This window comes from Notamacropus eugenii, chromosome 7 (assembly GCF_028372415.1).
Source record: "Notamacropus eugenii isolate mMacEug1 chromosome 7, mMacEug1.pri_v2, whole genome shotgun sequence".
Lineage (NCBI taxonomy): Eukaryota > Metazoa > Chordata > Mammalia > Diprotodontia > Macropodidae > Notamacropus > Notamacropus eugenii.
Window position 1 is genome coordinate 34,081,152 of NC_092878.1, and position 27,747 is coordinate 34,108,898.

General features: G+C 38.2%; 1 protein-coding gene across 10 annotated transcripts in view; it reads right to left on the bottom strand.

Annotated features, from left to right (window-relative positions):
- Nucleotides 1–27,747, bottom strand: part of TTC7B (tetratricopeptide repeat domain 7B) — a 337,747-nt gene that overhangs the window by 48,670 nt on the left and 261,330 nt on the right. For 8 of the 10 annotated variants that reach the window (XM_072624950.1, XM_072624949.1, XM_072624948.1 and 5 more), the window contains one exon: nucleotides 20,568–20,770. The exons of 1 other annotated variant lie outside the window; for it this stretch is intronic. In XM_072624950.1, the coding sequence (XP_072481051.1) occupies nucleotides 20,568–20,770 (203 nt within the window). One more of the 10 variants, XM_072624953.1, reaches the window with a different exon arrangement.

The following is a 27,747-nucleotide window of genomic DNA, read 5'->3' on the forward strand; positions in this document are numbered from 1 at the left end:
CTGCCAAAAGGTGGGAAACATGTTTTATAATCAGTCTTTTGGAACTGTGATTAATCATTATACTGATCAGAATTCTCATACCTCTCAGCTCTTAGCATTTTCTCTGGCTGTTCCCCATCCCTGGAATGCTGCCTTTCTTTTGCTCCACCTACTAACACCGCTGGCTTTTCTTTTAGTCCCAAATGAGTTTCCACCTTATACAGGCTTTCCCAACCCTTCTTAGTTATGTAAATTATGTCCTATTTACCCTGAATATAGTTTGCTTTGTATCTATTTGTTGTCTCCCCATTATATAATGAGCTCCTTGAGGGCAGGAATTGTCTTTTATAGTAATCACTTAATGAATGTTTCTGATTGATTCAAAATTGTTTTACTTTCCAATAATGTAGTGAATGTACGGTTCTGCTCACTGTGTTCTGCCTCAGTTCATAAAACCCTTCTCAGGTTTCTCTGAATCCATCCCTTTTGTGATTTCTTACAGCACAATAATATTTCATTACATTTACATACCATAATTTGTTCAGCCACTCCCCATTTCACAGGCACCCACTTCCAAGACAGTCAGATAAATTCAAAGCCTCATCAACTGAGAACAAATGTACCTGTTCAACAATTGCTATTATCCTCTTCTGTCATTTTTGTCAGTCTAATGGGTGTGACGTAGAATCTCAAGCACAGTTGTTACATGCATTACTTCTATTATTAGGGATTTAGAACACTTTTTTTTTCTCTACATCACTGCTAACTTGCATTCCTATAACTACTGATCTACTGGGGAATAGTTCTTCTTAAATATTAATCAGTTCTCTATATCTCAGATATAGAGAATATTCATCAGAGAAATTTACTGCAAAAATTTTTCCCAGTAAATAGTTTCACTTTATAATTCTAACTAGATTATTTTGTGCAAAAACTTCTTAATTTTATGTAATAAAAACTGTCCTTTTTCTCTTTTGTGTTCATCTCTATCCCATTTGGTCAAAAAGTCTTCCCTTATCCATAACTATGAGAGGCATCTCCTTTCATTCTCCTCTAATCTGTTTGTAATAAAACCTTTGTACAATAGATCATGTATTCATTTGAAGTCTATTATGATATACAGTATGAGATGTTGGTCAAAGGCTAATTTCTGCCATACTGCTTTTCAGTTTTCCCAGCAGGCTTTACAAAATAGCAACTCCGATATCTGAGAATATTGGAGAGAGTTAGAACTTACTTCAGCAGTGAATGTCCTTGGGTTTATTAAACACTATGTTACTATGGTGACTTACTTCTGAGACTTGTGTACCTAACTAGTTCCACTGATCACATTTTGTATTTTTTAACCAGTACCAAAGAATTTTGAATATTTCTGCTTTGTAACCGTTTAAGTAAGATCTGCTATGTTCCCTTCCTATCTACATTTTTAAATAATTCTCTTGAAATATTAATCTTTTGTTCTGTTGTCCTTTTGTCATTATTTTGTCTAGTTCTATGAAGTGACCATCATATCTTATTTACCTTTTGTATCTCTCCTGAGCACAATGTACTGAAATTTAATTTAATTAAGCTCAAATGAATCCCATATTTATTAAGTACCTACCATGTGTAAAACCCTGCGTCCTAGAACATGGGAGAACCTTTGGTAGGTGAGGGAGTATTGCTTAATAAATTGGAGAAAGTTAGTTTACATTAAAATGGAACTTAAAGACCAATAGAGGGATGACAAATATGGATGCATGTAATACCTGGCATTGGAGAGGTCCAAGCACAAAGTTTGTTACCATTACTCAAACATACTACATATATTAAAAGCTAAATGAATAAATGAATGAAAGAGAAAGATAAATAAATAAATCCAATAATGCATTTGGGAAAATGGAGGCATGAAAAAGGTATATAAAGAAATTAGGGTCAGAACTTGTTTTTGTATACCTGTTTAATTGAGTATATGGAGTACTGAAATAAATGCTGTCTCCCAGGAGAGACAATTTTTGTGGTATATACATCAAATTTTTGGACTTAACTTGAGGGGGAAAAAAAAAACTAATCCAGAAGATATGTCCTACAACATACAAGGAAGAAAAGATACATAAAAGGCCAGTCCCTCAGTGTTGAACATGAAAGTTTTTCAGCCAGCTTCAAATGATTTGGAAATTAGTAGGTGGAAAGATGTTGTGTGGCCAGCCGCACAATAGTGAGAATCCATTTTCAGTCTTTTTGAGATAGAGGAAAAAAACACCAAACGCCCACTTTCCCATGTTTAAGGCCAGTCAACAGTCAGTTCTACCCTCCTTTTGGAGGACACGCAGAGTGGTAGAAAAGGAAGATTTCACAACAGGGACAGAAAGAATAACACTAGACATTTAGAGAGATAACTATGGGACTAATCTCTGTAATGATTTTAAGAAGGAAAAACTGGAGGAGAGTCTTCTGAGAAAATGCAGAAAGGCCAGAGTGATCATCATCTCAACACAAAAACCAAGGCAAGTAATTGCTGTGAAACACAAAGCCAATGAAAAGACATGTCAAATGGCACAGAAAGAAAGCGCCAGAATTTCTAAGACTAAGTGGTTTGAATACAGTATGTCACATTTAAAATAATCATACAGCTATAATTACTAATAGGAAACTCAACTGTGCTACCTATAATTAGTCACTGAAGACTACAAAACAGAAAACAGAAATAAATATGGAATGTATCTTTCCTTAAATCCAGTGATGGGATGCTTGTGAACTAAAGTCCACTTTCAGGGTTCTCTAATAGCTCCTGATCAAGTTTTAAATTCTTGACCAGGGGACTCGAGATCCTTTACAATCTGGATCAAACTTATCTGGTTGTAAAGTCTTACAGTTTACCTTGGCAAAATTTTAAAAATCTATTCAAACTGGCCTACTCTGTCTCCCTTTCTTGCCTTGTCCTCTCTCCATATCACTATATGCCACTGCTCAGCCCTGTATAACTGATCTCCTACAGAAAGGCTATCCTGAACTGCAGGAAAGAAATTATAAAGTCCTAGAACTTGAGGGTTAGAAGAGACCTAAGAGTGGTTTGGTCCAGGATAACGGCACTAATCCCTCATACTAAGTTTAGAAGAGATTTACCTGCTTCTTCTGTATTACAATAATAACAATCATTCACCACCTCTGTAAAGAACTTTTCTATTTAAAAGTGTTTTTACATCCATTATCTTTCATTTAATTCATCTTACCATGTTTTACTGCGCTTTTATTTATTTTTGTAAGTAGTATTTTGTTTTCTAATTACATGTAAAAATACTTGTCAACATTCATTTTTTATAAGATTTTGAGTCCCAAATTTTTCGCCCTCTTCTCCCATCTTCTGCATCCCCTATTACTAAGCTGCCTTCTGCAACCATCTTCTCCTTCACCCTGGTCTCACATCCTTATTCCTGACCAAGACTAACCCCTCTACTTGTTCAAGTGATCCCATTCCATCCCATCTCTTTCAAGAGATTGCCCCCTCTGTCATCCCTACTCTTTCTCTTATTTTCAATCTCTCCCTCTCCAAGGGCTCATTTCCTATTGTCAACAAACATGCATATGTTGCCCGTATCCTAAAAAAAATTCTAATTTCATCCTTCCATCCTCACTTTCATACTGGATTTCTTCTGCCCTTTGTAGCTAAACTCCTTGAAAAATCCATCTACAAGATTCTTCTACTTTCTCTCCTCTCACTCTCTTCTTAAACCCTTACAATCTAGTTTCTGACCTTATCATTCTACCACAAAGTTACTAAACATCTACTAATTGCCAAACCCAATGGTCTTCTCTTAATCCTCATTCTCCTTGACCTCTCTGTGGCCTCTGACACTGCTGCTCACTCTCCCTCTTGATACTCTCTTCTCTCTAGGGTTTGGAGATACTACTCTCTCCTGGTTCTCCTATCAATCTTACCACTCCTGTCTCCTTTGCTGAATCCTCATCCGGATCACACACTTTACCACAGGTGTCCTTCAGGGTTCTGTCCTGGTCCTTCTTCTCTTCTCCCTCTAAACTACTTTACTTGATGATCTCATCAGCTCCCATGGATTTAAATACCATCTCTATGCTGATGATCCTCAGAGCTACCTATTCTGTCCCAGTCTCTCTGCTAACCTCCAATCTCACATCTCCAATTGCCTTTCAGACATCTCAAATTGAATATCCGTTAGACATTTTAAGCTCATTATGTCCAAAATAAAACTCATTATCTTTTCCCTTAAATCCTCTCCCCCACCTCCCATTCATATTGCTATAGAGAGCAGCACCATTCTCCCAGGGCCTCAGTCTCACAATTGGAGAGTCATTTTAGATTCCTCACTATCTCTCACACCCCCATATCCATTCTGTTGTCAAGGCCTGTTGATTTCACCTTTGTAACATCTTTCAAATATACCTCCTTCTCCTCTCCTCTAACACTGTCACCAGTCTAGTGCAGGCCCTCATTACCTTAGACCTGGATTCACACAATAGCCTGCTGGTGGGTCTGTCAATCCTTCAGTCAATAAAGTGATCTTCCTAAAATGCACACCCCCACAATCCCCAAATCCCTGTACTCCCCAACTCAATAAACTTCAGTGGTTTCCTGTTGCCTTCAGGAGCAAATACAAAATACTCTGATATTTAAAGTCCTTCATAACCCAGTCCCCTTCTACCTTTCCAGTCTTCTCACATCTTACTCCCCAATAGAATCCAGTGACATTGGCCACTAGCTTCCTTAGCTATTTCACAAACAAGACACTCTGTGTCCTGGCTTTGGACAATCTTTGACTGTTCCTTGTGCTTGGAATGCTCTCCTCCACCACTCTGACCCTTCCCTGGCTTCCTTTAAGTTTTGACTAAAATCCCACCTTTTAAAGGAATCCTTTCTCAACTGCTCTTAATTCCAGTGCCCTCCCTCTCTCAATTATTGCTTATTTACCAGAAAGGTGAATCAGTGGATAGACAGCCAGGCCTGAAGTCAGGAAGACTCATCTTCCTGAGTTCAAATCTGCCTCAGACAGTTTCTACCTGTGTGATGCAGGGTAAGTGACTTAACCCTCGTTGCCTTAGTTTCCTCATCCGTCAAATGAGCTGGAAAAGGAAACAGCAGATCATTCCAGTGTCTTTGCCAAGAAAACATCAAACGGGGTCACAAAAAAGTCAGACACAACTAAAATAACTGAACAAAATCCTGCATGTGGCTTGCTTTGTATATATTTGTCTGCATATTTTCTCCTCTCTTTGACTATAAGCTAGCTCCCTGAGGGCAAGACCTCATTTGCCTCTTTTTGTATCCCCAGTGATTAGCACAGGGCCTGGCACATAGCAGGCACTTAATAAATGTTTACTGATTATTAATCCCATGTTACAGTTGAGAAAATAGAGGTACAGAGAGGTTAAATAATTTACTCATCATCATGCTACTAGTTAAATGCCAATGTCTACACCTGAAATCAAGTTCTTCTGTCTCCAGGTTGGGTAAACATCACATCTTGGCAGAAGGAGACTGAACATTTCTTGAGATAAGAAGTCATTTCTCCTCTAAATTCTAAATTTCCATCCCACAAACTATTTTGCTGGTATCAAGGAATATTCCCTGAACAAAATTAAAGGGGAGACATGAAAGGATGATTTGTGGTTTATGTTCCCCAAATCAAGAATGTAAAACTTTATGAAAAACAAACTCCCCCAGATCATTTGCATATCAAAGTTTGACTCATTTCTTTTTCAAAATTCTTATTTCATGAAGAATGAGTATACTTATATGTATAGCAGAGGAATTCTCCTTTGCTAGGGTAATGGTATTTTCACTAACAAAATACATTTTCCCCCTTTTTAAAAAATTCTGAACACCAAATAAGACGAATACAAAGCAGAACAGAAAAAGAAAGCTGTACATGAAAACAACAATCTATATTGTGAACAGTTTGCTTTTCTCTTTTAGCATGTAAGAAATTCAAAATCTTATCTCCAAAAGCTGTCCTATTTGTCTGCTTCTTACTGACCTTCATTTTGTTCTATGCACAAAATGCATCTAAAGCAGCCTGCCTTGTTCTTTACCCAAACTAGAATGATGCTGATCCCAAAATATTGCCAACCTTTTCTACCTGTCTCTCTGTACACCTTTACTCACATTAAACCTTACTCTTGAAATGCCCTCAATCCACTTCCACCTACTAACTTCTCCTCTTTCTTCAAGACCACATGACAAGATCTTCCATAAAGCTATCTTACATCCCACCAACTAGAATTTCTCTCTATATAGAACCTTTTCTGTACTTACCCTATCTGTCTACTACATTCTCTTTTAAACTTCAGTTGTGTGCACAATGAATAGATAGATAGGTCAAGTTTCATTCACAAGACACTTACTATGTGACCCTGGGCCAGTAATTTAATCTGTCTGCCTCAATTTTCTTGACTGTAAAATAGGGGAAAAAATAGCACATACCTTCCAGAGTTGTTGTGAAGATTAAATGAGACAGCATTTCTAAGTGCTTTTCACTGTACCTGGTACATAGTAGGTGTTTAATAAATGCTTGTTTCATTCTCTCTCCAGAATGCTCTAAGTTCCTTCAGAGAAAGGAATGTTTCTTACTTATCTTTCTATCTCTACAAACACAAAGCAAAGGGTCTTGAACATGGTAGATTCTGAATAATAATTTGTTGAATTGAATTGGGGCAAGTAGGCTCTGCACAAAACAAATACAACAACTTGGCTCCAAACTTCTAGAACAAAGGCCAACAAACTATGGCACTCAATCCTGTTCATCCTTATAACTATATAATCAACATTCTTTGCTGTTTTAGAACATGAACAGTGATTGCTATTAATCAAACACAGAATCCATGTGAACCAAAATTCCCTGGAACCTTATCATGGGGAGTAAGATTTGGTATAAAGAGTATTTTTCTTGTATCTTACATCACAGAGGTGCAGCTGTTAAAAAAAACAAAAAAAAAAACCCCACTATTATATACATAACCCCCAGCCCACATGCAGAGCTTGAAAATAGCCACCTAAGATACTGCTACTGTTTGTCATTCATTTGCCTCTTCCCTGGGCTGAGTGACCTTCTTTATCACTGGGGATAGCAAACAGGAACCAATGAGTTGAGGTTCCAGAGAGATAGATTTTAGTCTCAATACTAAGAAGAACTTTCTCACAACTAGATCTGCTCAATAATGGAAAGGGAGAAGAATTCAACAAACATTTAGTAAGTGCCAACTGTATGCAGAGACCTATGTTAGGTGGCATGTGAAATGCAAAGTCAAAAGAAAAAGGCATATCCCCTGCCTTCAAAGAGTCCAGGAAGAGAAGCCACTAGCACAAAACGCAGGCACAGATAGGCTTTAATTTTCTTGTACATAGTAGTAGGTGCTTGGAAAATGTTTACTGAATTAAATACACAAAACTTTTAAGTCTGTTAGAGTTACAAAGCAAATTATTATGAGGCTAATGAGAAAAAGAATGGCACAGTGGAGAGAGAGTTAGCCTCAAAGCCAGGAAAAGCTGGGTACAAGTCCTATCACTGACACAGACTGGTGATATCTCTTGACCTCTCAGTGATCCAGGTCACTCTGAAGAGAGGGGTGCTGATGACCTACATGGGGAGAGGATGTTTCCTCACTGAGCATTCCCTTGACCAATGAAATCACAGGTCTGGTTCCTATTCCAAGCCAAGGCCTGATGTCGAAGGTCATCATCACCAGAATGTTCAGGGGCAAGTTTCCTACAGAGGAAAGGAGGTTGGAATAGAGGCCATTTGAGATCCTCTCCAATTCTAAGGCTATGTCTAAACAGGAGAGGCACAAATAAAAAGAGTAACATCAACTGCACATCAATCTTTGCACCGAGTGTCCCTTTTACAATGCATTCTAATTCTGCAGCCAAGGAAGACAGGAGACAGCAGGCTTCCTCCCTCTCTGCTACAGCTTGGCATTTAAAATGCTACATCATCCTGAAGCACATCATCTGGTTCATTTCTATTTGTTTTAGTTTGATGGGATCAGTCAAAAAGCAGAACTGACAAATATCCCAGAGCCCACTCCTAAAGACCCTGGGATTTTTCTTTTAATTCAATAAACATCCGCTAAACAATTACAGCACGTAAGCACTGAGAGAGATTTAAAAACAGTTTAGATAAGACACTGACCCTAACCTCATTATTTCAAAATGACAGTCATCAAGAGATCTTCTGATCTTTTGGATTTTGATTTTCTTTCTCTCAAGAAATTCTCAATGGGCTGTGAGCAGATAATACATGAAACTAAGGCTGAAGCCACAGATGTGACTGAGGAAACTCAATGAAAGAATCCTGAATCCTCAAAATGCCCCAAACTCAACTTCTTATCATTCTTTCTGAAGGACTCCTCCTTTGGATCTTACAATGGCTGTTGTGTTCAAAACCTTCATGTTCTCTTTATCTCTTCAATCTAATTCATTTTTTCTCTTTCAGCCAGTTACCAAGTCTTATTGATTCCATCTCCAAAATATTTCTCAGAGACATTCATTTCTCTATAATGGGTTTTTTTTTTCCTAATTTTTGTATGTCATTATCCCCTTTAGGAGCTGTCTAATGAAGTCCATGAACTTCAATGGAACTCCCAATGTTTTAAAATGTATAAAATAAATACATATTATTATAAAGGAAACCGATTATGCTGAAATAATCAAAAACCTTTTTTTTAAATAAAGGTAACAGATCCTGGGTTAGAAATCCCTGCTTCATGGTACAGACTCCCTGGACACAGCTGAACTATTGTAAAAGTCTCTTGATAGGTTTTCCCACTTCCACTATCTCCCCATTCCACTGTAGTTATATGCTTCCTTACAGTTTTCTTACCTTCCTTATACTTTTCTTACACATCAATTTGGTTATTTCATTCCTTAGCAGCAAGGTATAGTGAAAAGATCGCTGAATTTTACATTAGGAAATCAAGCTTCTATTCCTGGATTTAACATTTATTAGCTATAAGGTGCCTCAGCTTCCTTGTTTGTAAAAAGGGGATACCACTCATATTACCTATCTCAACAGCATTATTGTGGGGAAAGTGCTTTACGAAATTTAAAGTGCCATAGAAATCTTGTGTTAAGTTCAGTTTGTTACAGGTCTTCTGGCACCCCAGTGCCTCTCAAATAAAGTTCAAATTTCTTTGCTTGGTGTTCAGGGCTCTTCACAATCAAGTGGTCATCACATAACTTTAGGATGTAGCTAAACCAGGTGACTCAGACGGACATGGCTTAAACTTCCCTGAATTCATTGCTTTGTTCAGTGTAGTCTGCTTTGAATGTTTCCTTCTTCTTCTTAAATTGCTGAATTTTTATCCATCTATCCATAAGACCCAGCTCAAATGTTAGCTCTTCCAGGAAGTCTTCTAGTAAGATCTTCCTATCAATCAGTATCAACCTTTCCCCTGGGATTTTACTTGGACTACTGGCCTTCACACTTCCACTCTTTCCCCATTCTTCCCTTCTTGTCTTCCTTCCTCCTTCCCTCTCTCTACCTCCCAACCCCCCTCTCACAGACACAAGTCACTTAACCTCCAAGTGCTCTAGCCAACCCTTAGAGACAATGAGTTGCAGACATTCTACTTGTATTAATAAAGGGAGACTCCATACAAGGGAGATCTCTTTATCAATAAAAATCAGTCCACTCTCTATCCCTGTCACCCTACAACACTCTCCTCTTGAGGGGAGAATGAGTAAAGTATTACCTAATGTGTGCAAAGCACTGTGCTTAGTACTGGGCATCCAAATATGAAAACAATCTAGCTCTCAAGGAAGGAGGACTCATATAGGGAATATTTCAGGTACAAGTCAGATGGAAAATCCCAGAGTCCTTAGGGTATAGAGGCAAAGCAGATGGTCATGATGCTTCTTTAATGTCACTGATAAAATGATTTCAATTTTTGATGCTGAACCATTTGACTTTGGTGACAAGAATTTTCCTTTCTGAGTCTTCAGTGGCTAAGACTGTAGCACCTGTGGGAGGGGCTGCTAGGCTGCAACCTCTCTGTGGGTTGCTTCCATCACTGTACTGGAATCAATACTACTCCCAAGACTCTTGGGTTCAGGGTCCTAGGCTATTCCCATGAAGATCTGAGGAGAGATGGTGGTCAAGATGGTGGCAGTCGTGGTCTTACTTTCCTGGCATACAATGCCTCCTGTCTTCCCAAGGAAATCTTGCTGTTTCAGTCTGAGTGGCTTGCCTGCACTTATGGGTGGCAGTTAGTTGGCCAGTGATAAAGATAGCTGGCTCTTTCTCCAAAGGATTTGCTTCCTGGATGAGAGCCATGAGGGCTGGGCTAGAAGCAGTACCAGTGGTCTGGGACTCCTTGGCTTATCTGTCTATTATGACATCTGGTTAGGAACTGCTGCTGGTGGTGATGAGGAAATGGGCCTCTTCTCCCTTCTTTTCTGATTTCTCTCCTCAATAATCGCTGTGGGTTGGAAAGAGGTCTGGTGGATTGGGGGGCCATGCTATTCCCAAGACTCTTGGCTTTAGAGACTACCAGGATCTGAGAGGGTCACAGTAGGAATGGTAGTGGTTTAACTTGTCTAGCACATAGGACCACCTCTCTCTCCCTCAGGGTGCCCTGTTGAGCAATGGGACTTGTCCCTGTCTCTGTCCATGAGGAAGGTGGAAAGTCATCTTGCATGTGTTCAGAGGTCAGCCTTCCTCTTTGTTAGGCAAGAAAGAATTCTTTTTGATACCATAGGAGAATGAGCAATTCACTGCTCACACTCTGTCTAATCATCTAATTCTTGTGCACTTTTAAAGTTCAATGACTTAGGATACAAGTTCAAAGCACTGAGTGTCACTGCAAGTGGAAATTTATTAAAGGCTATCCCATCACAGAATTTTAGGGTTTGAAAGGGACATTTAAATTAAAGTAAAAAGTGTTAAGCACAGTGCCTAAGCTAAAGCAGGTGCTTTGTAAATGCTTCCTCCCTTCCCTTAGAGTTAACTGAAAGGCACCTCAAAAGCCAGAGTCCAACCCACCCCCTCCCACAACATAGCCAGCAACTAGATATCTCACCTTTGCTTGAAGACCTCAAGTAAAAGGAAACCCATTTTTTTTTGAGGCAGCCCAGTCTAATTTTGGAGAGCTCTAATCTGTTAGCAAGTTATTCCATACATTAAGTCTCAATTTTCCTCATTACAACTTAGGTTCAGAAATTTAGAGCTCGTCTAAGATGACTTCTAGTCTGACTCTCTCACAGTCTGGATTTGAATCCAGGTGCTCTAAATCTGTGATATTTCCACTGTACCATATGACTTCTTCCACCCTCTGCTTCTAGTTTCACCTGCTGGGGTCAATGATCTTACACCATGTACTCATTTCATATCCTGTAACAAAAAATCATGACCATAGATCAGAAAGCAACAGTAATAAATGGCATTTACAGAATGATTTACAGACTGAATTTCACCTGGCCATCACAAAACCTTGTGAACTGGTACTGTTATCCTTATATTATGAATGAGAAAACTGAGGTTCAGGGAGATTAACTGATTTGCCTGGTGCAGAACTAAGACTCTACTCCAGGTTTTCTGACTTCATATACTTTTAACTGTGTCTTATAACTAATGGATTTCAAATCCCTATCAATCTTGAGAAGAATATTTGTTCTTTGTTCATTACAAAAGATGCAGATTGTTTCCATCACACCCACTAAGAAATTATTAAAGCTTAAAAGTCACTATCCTAGAATCCAAAAATATTCACTGAACTAAGCTGAATGAAAGGACAGCCATAAAAACTGGAAGGACCTTACAGATCACCTAAGAGGACCTCCCATTCAATGCAGGAATCTCTTGAATGTCTCAGAAAATCAGCCATCCGTCCTTTGTTTGCACATTCCATGGAAGGGATATTCATTACCGAACATTTCCCTCAATGAACCTCATACAGTGAGAAAAGATGTAGAATCAGGTAAGAGATGTCAAGTTTTGAGCTTCTTGGGAGAAAAGGGCACTGTGCATTTCAAATATTACGCTATCTCAAGACTATACACTAAGCTGTAGAGGGTAACAAAAATATAGTGTCAAATGAAAGAGATATGATCTTGAGACTATTGGTTTAAGCAACTCTCCTGGAATGCCTAGTTTCAAACTCACATGAGGAGTATTCATCAACATTTACACTAAGTTTTTAAAAAAAGAGCTAAGGAAATCAGGGTCTGTATATTTTCAAATTTGGCGTTACAATAACCATACAAATATAGTGAAAGTTGGTCATCTTGCAGTGTCTCATACACTGCAAGAGAAAAAACATCATTTTGAAACTTATGAATGAAATTAAATAACATTTCCCTAGTTCAAGGATGATTATTTCTATCAGAGTGGAGGCTCCCTCCACCGAGGCACACTGAGAACCCCTCTATACCTTAGCTGATCTTCTTCATGAGTTGTTTTGACTGAAAAAATGATCATTCTGCAAGTTCTTTGGTGGGGAGCTTGACAGATTGCATGGCATTACAATCTACAAAATACTTCCCCTACTACAATGTGAATCATTATTGATCAGAAAGATCTTGTGCCTTATCTAAGTTCAGAAGGCTAGTGAGCAACAGACTCATGCCTTCCATCATCTGTTCCAGCCCTCTTTCTACTCAAACTGACAAAGCAGACTTTGTTTCCTGAATCATATTCAAGTTTTATTTTCCAATCATCATTCTCTATTACTATATACACAAAGAAATAGTTACATTCTAGATAAAAGCCATATAATTCTATCAGCATTTCAAAGCGAAAAGGTGTTTCAATCATACATCATTACTTGAATTATATCTATGTTTTAATCATAGTATGTAACAGAAGGGATTAATGGCAGTCTTTTTAAGACTGGCAGAATACCTCTAGCAATACCATTTTTCTCTCATCTCAATCACTGTTTGTGTCTGTACTTTGGGGTGTGATACTGGCTTTTACCATTATGATGAGCAAAATCTGGAGAGATGTTCAGGGAAACATTCCCTTGATGTGCTCTTTGAAAGCTCTCCATTGATTTTATGCTGCTTCTTTCCACCAATAGAAAACAAATTGGAAAACACTGTGCCAACTACAGAAAAATCAGACACAAGCAATTTTGCCTAAGAATCATAACTAAATGCTCCAGAGGAAAATTAAACAGATGGACTTTTTTGTATAAATAAAAAGAAAAGGGAAGAAAGGGAAGGAAAGGAGAGAGAAAAAAGAATGAACAAAGCTTTGGAGTTCAGCAATACAATGCAAGGTAGACTCAGTCAAGCAAGAATTCGCCTCTACCGTGCTAATATAATAAAAATGACAATTCTACCTAAATTAATATACTTATTTAGTGCCATACCAATTAAACTATCAGACAATTACTTTCTAGAGCTGGATAAAATAATATCAAAATTCATTTGGAAAAACAAAAGGTCCAGAATATCAAAGGGACTAATGAAAAGAAATGCTTGGGAAGGTGGCCTAGCGCTACCAGACCTCAAACTGTACTATAAAGCAGCAATTATCAAAACCACTTGGTATTGGCTAAGAAACAGAGAGGTAGACAAGTGGAATAGACTTGGCACTCAAGATGCAGTAGGCAAGGAATATAGCAACCTTCTGTTTGATAAACCCAAGGACCCCAGCTTCTGGGATAAGAACTCATTGTTTGACAAAAATTGCTGGGAAAACTGGATAACAGTGTGGCGGAAATTAGGCATAGACCCATACCTGACACCGTACACAAGAATAAAGTCCAAATGGGTACATGATTTAGGTATAAAGATTGATACCATGAATAAACTGGAGAAGCAAGGAATAGTGTATTTATCAGATCTATGGAGAAGGGAAGAATTCTTTACTAAAGGAGAGATAGAATGCATTATGAAATGCAAAATGGATAACTTTGATTACATTAAACTGAGAAGTTTTTGCACAACCAAACCCAATGCAACCAAAATCCAGAGGGATGTAGTAAATTGGGAAAGAATTTTTACAGCTAAGCTCGGGGATAAAGGCCTCATTTCTAGAATATATAGAGAACTGACCCAAATGTATAATCATACAAGTCATTCCCCAATTGATAAATGGTCAAAGGATATGAACAGGCAATTTTCAGAGGAAGAAATTAAAGATATCTATAATCATATGAAAAAATGCTCTAAATCACTATTGATTAGAGAGATGCAAATCAAAACAACTCTGAGGTACCACATCACACCTATAAGATTGGCAAACATGACAGAACAAGAAAATGATAAATGCTGGAGAGGATGTGGGAGAGTTGGAACACTAATTCATTGTTGGTGGAGCTGCGAGCGTATCCAACCATTCTGGGGAGCAATTTGGAACTATGCCCAAAGGGCTACAAAAATGTGCATACCCTTTGACCCAGCAATATCGCTACTAGGACTATATCCCCAAGAGATCATAAAAATGGGAAAGGGTCCCACATGTACAAAAATATTTATAGCAGCACTCTATGTAGTTGCCAAAAACTGGAAGTCAAGGGGATGTCCATCAATTGGGGAATGGCTGAATAAATTATGGTATATGAATGTAATGGAGTACTATTGTGCCATAAGAAATGATGAACAAGAAGACTTCAGAGAGGCCTGGAAGGACTTATATGACCTGATGCTGAGTGAAAGGAGCAGAACCAGGAGAACTTTGTGCACAGCAACAACCACAGTGTGTGAGAGTTTTTTCTGGTAGACTTGGATTTTTGTAATAACGCAAAAACTTCTTATAAAAAAAAAAAAAATCCCAAAGGTGGTTCTCAAGGCAAAATGCCTTCCACACTCAGAGAAAGAAATATGGAAGTCACTCACAAAATGTAGCAGATCATGTTTGTGTATGTGTATGTGTTTGTGTATCATGTTCTGATTTGTTATACGATTTCTTTCATTTATTTTAGTCTGACTACATAGCATGACTATAGTGAAAATATACTCAATAGGAAAGTATATGTAGAATCTATACAGAACTGTATGCAGTCGTGGGGAGGGAGGGGGGTAGTGGGGGGTAGGTGGGGGGGGATAAAATCTCAATTGTATGGCAGTGATTGTTAAACATTAAAAAATAAAAAAATAAAAAAATAAAAAAAATAAAAAAAGAATCCGCCTCTTATTCAGTTTTAACTCTCCTACTACATTTAGGTTATCCATAAGTAACGAGGGGAAGAACTTTCACAAATTAAACAAGGTCTTATAACTAGAAGTCAGTTGAAAGAAAGCTTCAACTTTAGAACTCTCTTTGAAACTGAATTTTGAAAATTGCCATGGGCCCTTCATTTTTTTCTAGGGGAGCATCTATTTGGTTATGCTTTCACAATTCTTTCTAGATCAGTCTTGAAAACTATTAAATGAATTAAATGAGAAAAAAAAAATCTGTAAGACACACCCTACCGTACAATGTATTTTAACATTCCCCTTTCAAATTCATTACCAATATGCCACAAGGATGCCGTTCTATATTTCATAATCAATTGCTTTATTCAGCTAGTTCAGTGAGTCTCTTCTCTAGAAATTTGCCATCAGCATGCTTAATCTTCTTAGAATGTTAATAACATTAATCACATTATCATCCATTGGTATTATTAGAGATACATTACAATGATATTTTACTATGAAGCAAAGACAGAAAACAAGATTAGGGAAAACAGAAAATACTAACAGAACCAAATCATGGATCCTTTAGCCTGAAGGTATACAGCTACATCTCCTCATCTCAGTATTAAAAGAGCCCCAAAGCATTCCTACATACAGAAATAATGCAAGCTGCTCTCATGAACCACATTCACTTTCAGAAATCATTCAGGGTTAAACTATTTTCATTTCTAATTATTTCTTTTTATCTCTTAATTTTTCTTCTCCTTCCATTTCCACTAGAATTTACTACTTCAAAGGGTTGCTGACTCTTGTCTTCCTTTGAATGTTGGTCTTCCTGCTTCAGTTTAGTCTACAGGCTGCCCTGGGAACTTTGATTTTCCAGTAAATGTATGACAGCTCCATAACTTTACTCTCTCAATTTTATCTGTCAAAAATAACAGAAATAACATGGATATTTGTCTAATTCTTATTTTTCTTATGTTCTATTGGGTCTGTCTTTTAGTTTTTTCATCTGTCTGTTATCTCCTCACTTACTACATACCCCAGTTCTCCTCATTCTATCAAGGACTTTCATTCAGCTCCCTGAATCCTCAGGCTTTTCAACTCTCTGCCCCCGACCCCCACAACCCTCCTAGTATTCTAAAGTCATGGTGCTGAATTCCCAAAGTTCCCCAGACATTGTCCACCCCACCAAAAACAGGTTGGTCCTCCAAACAGTTGTTCCCTTTTCATTCCTATTCTTGATCTGCCATGGACATGTGAAGAATGCTGGGTATCCTCCTGACTTCCAGAATGAATTTACACACTCTTCCCTTATTTCTACTTTTCCTCTTGCTCTTATTCTTCTCTTATCAGCTCCCACACACAACCTTCCTGGCTCTTCTCCATATTTAACTCTCTTCTGAAATCTCTTGTTCCTCCTTTACCATATGACCTCACAAATTTTCTTTACAAGCCAGTACTGACTATCATAGGGCTACCAGATGTTTCCAATTTTGCAGACACATTCTGCTCTATACTCAACAAATGGGCCAGGTTTGGGAAAAACAATCTGACGAAGCGGCCCTCTTCTCAGACCACTGTTAGATACATTTCTACCCCTACCCTGGTAAATCAGAATGAGTTTGCTTGATACAGTTGCTCTGTATTTTACTAATTACTATCATGTACTTAGAGATAGAGGTTTTAAGACATAACATACAAATTTCGTATATTTGCATATTTATGCAAAATAAACTAAGACATGTCTACAGATGTCCCGGGGGAAAAAATCTGGTTGCTGTACATTATCAGGCACCAATTTCCTACCCTCTTTTTTTTATCACTCAGCTCTGTCCCTTCTAAACACTACAAATACTGTTTTATCATACTGATAGCTCTCCCTTTCTGTTTCTTCCTCACTGCAATCAAACATGTATACCATGGCAAAAGACCAAATATCAGTGAATAGGATCGCTGAAGAGAATAACTAACCACTTAATGATTCAGGACTCTGTTTACATTCCTTATGTCAAGTCAAGAGCACTTGTAAGACTTGTCTTTATTAAAATCAGTCTTCATGACGTGTTAAAATATTTACATTCATATAAATGTTCATATTTCACATATAGTGTACTCTGTAACAGAACTAAGCTCATTTCATATGTTCATGTACTTACTTCTCTTATCTAAGATAGCAAATGAACCTTTTACAGTTACACATGTGAAGAGAGCTCTTTGTGAGTCCCTGACTAGATGACCATTTCATGACTGGGCTCAGTCATGCTTATTTCTTTCCCAGATCAAGTCATTCTCCAGACTGCTCTACCACCTCACCTGCAACCTTGCCTTCTGAGGGGTGTCTTCCTCATCATCTTCCTCTCTCTCACCAGCTTCCTAGCTTCCCTTTATGTGCTAAATCCTTATTTTTAATTTTGTTCTGCTGGACCCCAGGTTTTTGTGAGATACTACTAGGAATTTCTTGGAATCACTAAGTGATTACAATGACTTATGTTTAATTATGTTTAGGGTATTCCATACCCTAAAGGCATTTTCCAAGCTATCAGAGAAGGGCAAGGATAGGGGATAAGGTGTATATGCTCTGATGAGCTCAATTTCCCCTTGAGGCCATTTATGCTTCAAGTATTTCTTAACCACAAAGACTTCTGGTATAAGTGGGATGAATTAAACACTCCTTGCTACTAGGTTTATTGTTGGCTAGGTGGTGGGGAGAGGCCTTCCTCCTCTCAGAACTCTGGGGACTGTATTGCAAATACTCTCCTGGGTCTAAATCAGGGGAGGATGTAACCTATCTTTCCTTATTTACAAATCAACCAAGAAAATAATTTCCATGCAACCCTTCAAGTTTTATATTAGAGTACTAGGCAGAGGCCTCTGAAACTAAGGAACTGTATGTTGCAAAACCTTTCTCAAATGCAATAAATATTCAAAGAGTTCACAGTGTCATGGGACTAAATTTAACTACAATTCAGTTAGCTCTTGGACATCTCAAGATGGCACAGGGGAACATGGTGGGGGAATGTCTTTAAAAAAGCCAGTTCTTTCTTCTACTAGGCAAAATCTGAGAAGAACTTAGTACCTTACATGATCTGGAGAGTACCTCAAAATTTAAGCCACTAATTTCCAACAGAGCCAGAAGGAAAATCCCCAAACGATGATCTGTATAGCCTGTTACACATGGCTTTCCTGTTTTAGGTCCACCTCCTGCTTCTGCCAGAAAATGAAGCTTTTGGCATTTGTCTGGGAGCTCATATGTCTTGAAAAGCTGCAAAGGTGAAACATAAAACTTTCCCTGTGTGATTCTCCTATTTGATCTTTTGTCTCATATGTTCCCCTTAGGGATGTATGAGAAATACTTCTCTGAATAATTCATAAGTACCTAGGCAGAAACTCACTTATCCTTTTGAATAAAAAGGTTGGGTACAAGAAGCTGATTATAGTTGTTCTGAATGCTCTAGTGATAGCAGCAATATCTTAAAGGACTTTACAAAAATTCCCCTCATGATAGTGAGACAAAAATTAATAGTCACCTAACATTTTTAATCAAACAAACCACAGGTAATAGTATTATATGAAATCCCTTATGAAGCAGCAGAGTTATGTAAAGGGAGGTTTAGAAGATGAGAAAGATGCTATCATACAAATTTTGATTTTAAAAAAATTCTTGTTTTGCCTAAGTTTTCCCATTTTAAAAACGGAAGATAATACTGAAAGTACAGTCAGAATTAACAAAATAACAAAAGCCACAGTTTTGTAAGTTCCTCCAGTAAAGGTATTTCATTATTTATTATGTATAGAATCATAAGGTTTTAGAGAGGGCAAGGATCTTAAAGGTCATCAAGTTCAATCTTCTCCTTTGACAGACAAGAAAACCAGGGACCAAACAAATGAAGGCAATTATCCACAATCCACAATGTGCTACGCATAGTGAAAGATGAGCAGAATTTGAACTCAGGGGAATCCAGTTCTGCCATTTATTACCTATGTGACTTTGGGCAAGTCCTTTAACTCTTTGGGACTTAGTTTCTTCATCTGTAAAATTAGGGGGGCTAGACTAGAAAATCTCTCAGATCCTTTTAATTCTGAATTTAGGATGCTGCAATATTGGTCACAGCGAGGACTGAAAACCTGTCTCCTGATTATCAAACCAGCGTTCTTTCTGCCATGCCAGAGCCTTCTGACTGACTGTCAGAGCACAGAAGCAGCTAGCAGAAACTAGCAGGAAACATTAAGTGCTAAGTTCCAGCAAGCTGATGATATTATGGAACTTCTTTTCCTTATATTGGAAAAAGTCAGAGATGTTGGAAGAGAAATATAGATTTGGATCTCTGGACCTGGAATGTACGTTAAGTGAAAGAATAACATATTTTAACCAAATGGAATATGTCTATGTCTATGTGTGTGTGTAAATGTGTATAATTTATATGTGTACATATACACATACACACACATATACCTTTTCTTCCCAAAAAAATTACTCTGATTTTTGGGCATATATTAGTAATTCTTATTAAACGGCTGACTAGGGGCAAATTTCAGAATTTCATAACAAAAGTGTTTAGCATATAGGAGTCATTCAACTGGCTACTAGAAAAGACCATTACTTACATTTATACAAAGCTTCAGAGTTTTCAAAGTACTTTTCTCTCAAAAACTCTTTGAGGCAGGTAGCATTCTATTAATCTCCCTTCTATAGATGAAAAAACTAAAGCTGAGAGAGGTCAAGTGCCTTTTCCAAGGAACCTACAGAGGTAATTCAATCTATCCCCTGCCAGGTAGTATTCATTACCTAAACCATCCAAAATTATGACATACGTTATGGACATGACAGAGTGATGGATAATTTCCCACAGAACCAGGTTCCCAAAGAACTACTGAGGTTTCAGAGAGGAAGAAAATGGAACCAGGGAAGCTTGGTTCAAATTCCTGGAAGAGAAGAGTCTAAGTAAAATAATAAGCATGTCACTGGCAACAAACTCATGAACAATGTGGAAGCTGGCTTCTTGCCAGCCTGCCTAAGTACCTTTAACCCTGGTCATTTTTAGGTAGCAAAAAGTCCACACTAGATCATGATAACCCACAATCCCACCTCCACTGCACTGTGAATGGAACTGCTCATCTCTTTTCTAAGGTAATATGACTCAATTATCAAAGACTCAAGAAACTGAATGGTAGGAGACAAGATGGCCGCCTTGGTGTACTTGGCCCTAACTGCCCCAGAAATTCTCCAGAATAACTACTACATGGCAACAGGAGTGTTACAAATTCCTCAAGGGAAAGCAGCAGCACAGTTCAAACTGATATGCATTTGATAACACTGTGGCTTCTGACACAGTCTCCCCAAGCTGCCATCAAACTGACATCGCTTACTTTCGGGTTGGCAATTCTCATAGTATCTTAATTAACTGGAATCTGCTCTTTGAAAATGGAAGAAAATTCAAAGGCTATGAACTCCTAATTGCTTTGAAGATGAACACCAACTCAACAATGGAGTGACTGGTCCGTATTTGTGACTCACCAATCTCTGCATGCTCTTCACATGAGTGGGACTGATGGATAAGGCTTCTTCATACCAACGCCTGGCTTCATCAATGTTTCCTCGGAGTTCAGAGACTTGGCCTCGCATGTAAAGGACATTGTGAGACATTGGAAAGAGGTTAGCTGCTTCCTGGGTACATGCTGTTGCTTCTGCAGGCTTGCCAATTCCAATGTAGACTTCAGCTGTGAGGAGAAGAGCAGAAGGGAGGATTGCACTTGCCTGGGACACATCAATACAGCTATTCTTTCCCACAGTTGTTACACTGGTTGGGTAGGTTTTGATTTCCCACTAGGTGAACCAGGCAGCTTCGTATTGGAAGGGACCCATCTGGAAAAGGAATAACAGAACAAGCAGTGCCCTAATTCAACCAATCCCCTCAAAGGTAATACCTGCATGTTGGTGTTTATTTATTCTACCTATTAATTCAGTCACTAAAACCACATCTGTTGCAGACATTTCTAGAGATTAAAAGTGTTTCCCCGTGAAGGTCAAAGAAAATTAGTAATGTTCAGGTCACTACCCTCTGAGGTTAACAACTACCACTCTGCCTGTTAGCATCACCATCAGAGACAGGACATTGGGCTTATGGATGGATCATTGGGTTGTCTGTCGAATTTCTTATGGCAAAGTAAATGCAAAGGGCCCAATCATGACAGGAATTCAAGTAAATCAAACTCAATTCAAATTAAACAAATATTTACTCAGCTCTTACTATGTTCAAGGAACTTACATGATTTAACCTTCTGGCCTATATTATAATTCTGATGCAAAAAAGCACCAGTAGCAAACTTTTTTCCTACATCATTATAAACCCCCTCCATCATCATTATTCTCTCCTAATAAAGTTTAACGAGAAAAGTTCACCCCTGTGCTATGAGCTCCCTCTCACTCCCTACTTTGTACCTCCAAACCTTTTGACATCACCCTTCTTCTCTCCTCCTTTATTTAATCTCAGATAAAGAGGCAGCCCTTCTCACCAAGACTCACCTCTCTGCTTGTCAATGATCCCATCCCTTCCTTTTGCTGCCAACAGACAGCCTACAGCCATTCCCCAAACTTCATCAATCTCTTTCTACCTACTGACTCTTCCTCTGCTTCTCACAAACATGCTCATTTCTCTTCAATAATTAATCCTCCACCCAATACACAAAATTATCCTTCCTGTCCTCTCAAACCAATAGCATATTGTTATATGGAACACATTTCTCTTCCCTCCCACCCTGAAATGGGTAGGCTCCACCTAAATTAAAAAAAAAAAAAAGACAAAGCTGCCTCCTGGGTCTGATTAGCCTCAGCTGTCCAGAGGCAGCTTTCTGGCCATATAGGGGCATAAAGCCTCTCAAATTTGGTAGGTGCCTAAAACCTGAGTTGCTATACCAAAATGATCTCCTAACCAGATGTGTTTCTAGATGGAGAATATAGGGACCATGTCCAGAGAAGCTGAGGGCCACTGTATCTTTGTGGTCTACTTTGATGTATTTGAGAAAAATAAACCTCCTTTGTTAAAATGTTCAGTGACTAAAGAATACCTCATCTTGCCCCAACATTGAACCCGAACTAAGAGGATACCAAAGAGTGTTAGAGCCATGTCTCTACCACTCATCTACTTCTTACCTCAAGTTTTTCTTTTTCTTTCCTTGAACACAGATTTGCTCATATCACTTTCCTAATCAATAAACTCCAGTTTCACAGGTTTCTGACTTCCTCGAGGATAAATTAGAATCACCCATGTTTGACTTTGAAAGTTCTTCACAATCTGGCTCAGTCTATCTTTTAGCTTCAATGGACATCACTCGTCCATGACACTCTGTAGTCCAGCTACCAAATTGGCTTCTCTGTTCCTCTAATACAAAACTCCCATCTTCCAACCCTGTGCCTTTGCACTGTTTATCCCACATTCCCAGATATAGTCTCTCCTTTCTTCTGCCTCACAGAATACTTCCCTTCCTTTAATATGAAACTCAAACACCATGTTCTTCATGAAGGTTTCTAAATGTCCCCAGCTCCTGTGCCTTCACCTCTAAATCACCTTGCATTTAAGTACATCAAGTACTACATTCCTATCTAATATCCCCTTATACAGATTTGTAAACTTCAAAATTATGCTGTATATGTTCATCTATGTTTATTTTATATGTACTTACTCTCTCCTTGATTAGAATTTAAATTTCTTGTGAGTGGGAATCGTTTCATAGTAGGCACTTCCTTGCTGATTAACTGATTTTACACACACACGCACACACACTCACACACCCACATAAAGTTATGTGCAGTGGATAAGAGTGATGGACTCAGGAAGACCTGAGTTCAGATCTGGCCTTGGACATTTACTAGTGGTTTGACCCTGAGCAAGTCACTTAAACCTCTCTGTATCTCAGCTTCCTCCTCTGTGAAATGGGGATAATAATAGCACCAACCTCTCAGGGTTGTGGTGAGGATAAAATGAGATCAAATTTGTAACTCACTTTGCATACCTTAAAGCTATGTAAATGCAAGCTACTGCTTATTATTACTGTAAGAGCATATCTTCTACACTTATTGCCTCTATTTTATCTCTACTCATTCATTTCTCAACTTCTTGAATCTGGCTTCCAAATTCAACACTCAATTGAGCCTGCTCTCTTCAAATATACCAATAATTTCTTAATTACCAATTTAGATGACCATGTCTAAGTCCTAATCCTTCTAGACCTAGCTGCATTTGACATTTTTGACTATCCTCTCCTTCTGGACACTCTCTTCTTTGGGTTTTCACAACACTGATTCCACCTGGTTTTCCTATTCCCTACCTAGCCATTCCTTCTCTCTCTTTTGCTGGCTCAACATGCATATCATGCACCCTAACTGGAGTGCTCCTCAAGGCTCTGTCCTGAGTTCTTTTCTTTCCTTTCTCTATATTCTTCCTCTTGCTGACATCAGCTTTCAGGGGTCTAATTATCATCTCTATATAGATGAACAGATCTATGTTTCCAGTTCAAGTCTCTCCCCTAAACATGTGTATCACAAATTGCCTAGTGGACTGTTCAGACTGTTTATCACAGAGATTCCTCCAACTCAACATGTCCAAAACAGAATTTAATCTCTTTTTCCCACACCTTCTGAACTCGACTCTTTCTGTGCAGGTCACCACCATCTTTTCCAGTCTTCCAGCCTCACAATCATGGCATTTCCTTCAACTTCTCACTCTGTTGCACCCCACATAACTAATTAGTTACAAAATTTTATCAAAAAAACTTCCACAAAATGTCTAACATCTGTCCCCTTTGCAGTAACCACACAGCCACCACCTTATTGCAATGGCTACCTAACTAATATTCCTGCCACATATCTCTTTCCACTCTAATCCATCCTCTCTAGGTCCATCCTTATGCACAGCTTCTACCAGGTCACCATGCTCCTCAATAAACACCAGTTACCCCCTTCAGTTTCCTAAAGAAGCATGCCCATTAATGACCTGGATCTGATTCTGGAAGACCAGGAAGGTGGGCAATTACTTCTCCAGAGTACTTGGTACTTCCATAGGAGCTGTCCTTGGAAGTGGAGCTCAGGTACCTTTGGTTGTGGCCCTGGGTTGCTACAAGTGAACCACAGTATGGGACTGCTGCCATTCTGCTTGTTCTTATATTCTGTAATGATATAAATCTTAGATTTGGTACAGAGTAGCTCCTGATTTCCCTGTCAGGAAGAGGGGAATGTGGCTGATGATCATAGGTGAACTGGCACTGGGGAATGGGGTGCTAGGCCACAGAGATCATTTTACTGGAAATCACTGGAAGATGCTCCCCAACAATGGAAAATGTGAGAATTCTCTGGTATCTCCTCATAGAAATTTAATAAAACTTTTATTTTAAATATTGTTGATAGCCTTCCTAAGATTATTGAATATATTTATCTTCTTAAACCAATAAACAACAAATCTGAGAATGAGAACTGAAATATATGGGGCACTTTAATGTTTGTAAAATATTTCATATACTTGTTATCTCAACTGAATATAAATGTGTTCTTATCACATGAGCTTTATATTTACAACTATGAATATTTTCTTACGGAAAGAGACAACTGCATATGACACTCTAATATGTATAGCTTGATCTAAAAAAGAAAGTATGTATTAAAGAAGCCATACCAAAAAAAAAAAAAAAAGAAGAAGCAGCCATATTAATGGAGCCCATGCAGATCCAGGCTACCAGATTGTAGAGGACAAGCTGTTACTCCGTAAATAAACATTTACTAAGCACCCAGTACAGGCACTGTACTAAACACTAGGGAATAGAAAGGTAAAAGACAGTCTCTGCCCCAAAGAAGTTTACAATTACTGGGGGAGATAATACGCAAATAACTATGTACAAACAACATATCACAGGATGAATAGGAAATAATAAAGAGAGGGAAGTTACTATGATTAAGATGGATCAGAAAAAGCTTCCTGTAGAACGAGGGATTTTAGCTGGAACTTGAAAGATGATGGAGAAGACAGGGAAGCCAGGAGGTAGAGATAAGTAGGCAGAGAATTCCCCTTTTAATATGGGCACAGCTGCTATCTTTGGCAACCTATTGCTGTGTAAAGGGTACCACAGATACAATTTTCCTTCATCCCAACTACCTTGCACTTGATATAGGAAAGATGTTGTTCATTCGCAATTCTGCTGAGGATAACATGTCCACAAAGAGGGTGATTTAGCCTTTTAAATATCTGTAGCAAGCCTGAATCTTTCTCATATGTGAAGATCTACTCCCTAATGATCAGTCAACCAAAGTCAAGAATAGAGGTATAAAACTACATTACAAGGGGCAAAGGGAATACTTAAATCTAAGCAATCTCAGTTCTGTATATTTAACTAAGAATTTTTTAAAGTATATATTAAGGTTAACTCTGAACTTGCCACAGAACCCTGATTTGCCTGTGTTCCCCTGCTGAACTTCCTTTTACTAGTTTTTGTGTATTTTTAAAATGTTTCTTCAATAGTCTTTTCTTTTTTGGAGCTGGGGGTAGGTTACTGATGTTACATCTCCTCAATCACCCCAATAACTCTCTTACCACCCCAAAAACCTTCCTTTGAAACAAATACGTACAAATAAAAAATTTCACACATAGGCCATGGATGAAAATGTATGTATCACTTGCACCCATATTTTATAAAAGGTGGACTAGATGAAGATTACTTCTATCTTCTGTAGTCATTCTGAATGGAATTTCTTTGTCTCTCTACTGAGTTTTATTGGTAACATAAAGAAAGATTTCTGTGGATTTTATAAGCTATTATTTTGCAGCAGAGAAACAACTTTGTTGTCTCAACCAATTTTTCAACTGAATGTAGAGTTCTCTCAGTGAACCACCAAGTCACCTGTAAAAATCGCTCATTTTGTTTCTTGTGCCTAATACTTGTTGTCTCGATTTATTTTTGTTTTCTTGTTTCTATCTGTGGCATATCTAGAACTTGGTCAAATAATAGTGATATTAGATATATTTGCTTTCCCCCTAATCTTGTTAGGTCTCCAGCATTTTTCCATAATGCTAATTTTTAGATAGATACTGTGTATCATACCAAGTAACCATAATAATTATATTTATCATATTTTTCTTGAGATATTTGATGATTTTTTATATTTTTTAAATATTTTTTATTTTTATTTATTTCACATTCATTTTAACAAAATTTTGGGTTCCAAATTTTCTCCCCTTTTATCCCCTCCCCCCCAAACACCAAGCATTCTAATTGCCCCTATGACCAATCTGCTCTCTCTTCTATCATCCCTCTCTGCCCTTGTCTCTGTCTTCTCTTTTGCCCTGTAGCGCCAGACAACTTTCTATACCCCTTTACCTGTATTTCTTATCTCCTAGTGGCAAGAACAGTACTCAACAGTTGTTCCTAAAACTTTGAGTTCCAACTTCTTTACCTCCCTCCCTCCCCACCCCTTCCCTTTGGAAGGCAAGCAATTCAATATAGGCCAAATCTGTGTAGTTTTGCAAATGACTTCCATAATAGTTGCGTTGTATAAGACTAACTATATTTCCCTCCATCCTATCCTGTCCCCCATTACTTCTATTCTCTTTTGATCCTGTCCCTCCCCATGAGTGTTGACCTCAAATTGCTCCCTCCTCCCCATGCCCTCCCTTCCATCATCCCCCCTACCCTGCTTATCCCCTTATCCCCCACTTTCCTGTATTGTAAGATAGGTTTTCATACCAAAATGAGTGTGCATTTTATTCTTTCCTTTAGTGGAATGTGATGAGAGTAAACTTCATGTTTTTCTCTCACCTCCCCTCTTTATCCCTCCACTAATAAGTCTTTTGCTTGCCTCTTTTATGAGAGATAATTTGCCCCATTCAATTTCTCCCTTTCTCCTCCCAATATATTTCACTCTCACTGCTTGATTTCATTTTTTTAAGATATGATCCCATCCTCTTCAATTCACTCTGCACACTGTCTCTATGTGTGTGTGTGTAATCCCACCCAGTACCCAGATACTGAATAGTTTCAAGAGTTACAAATATTGTCTTTCCAGGTAGGAATGTAAACAGTTCAACTTTAGTAAGTCCCTTATGACTTCTCTTTGCTGTTCACCTTTTCATGCTTCTCTTCATTCTTGTGTTTGAAAGTCAAATTTTCTTTTCAGCTCTGGTCTTTTCATCAAGAATGCTTGAAACTCCTCTATTTCATTAAAAGACCAATTTTTCCCCTGAAGTGTTATATTCAGTTTTGCTGGGTAGGTGATTCTTGGTTTTAGTCTTAGTTCCTTTGACTTCTGGAATATCCTATTCCATGCCCTTCGATCCCTTAATGTAGAAGCTGCTAGATCTTGTGTTATCCTGATTGTATTTCCACAATACTTGAATTGTTTCTTTCTAGCTGCTTGCAATATTTTCTCCTTGACCAGGGAACTCTGGAATTTGGCCATAATGTTCCTAGGAGTTTCTCTTTTTGGATCTCTTTCAGGCGGTGTTCTATGGATTCCCTGAATATTTATTTTGCCCTCTGGTTCTAGAATCTCAGGGCAGTTTTCCTTGATAATTTCATGAAAGATGATGTCTAGGCTCTTTTTTTGATCATGGCTTTCAGGCAGGCCCATAATTTTTAAATTGTCTCTCCTGGATCTATTTTCCATGTCAGTTGTTTTTCCAATGAGATATTTCACATTATCTTCCATTTTTCCA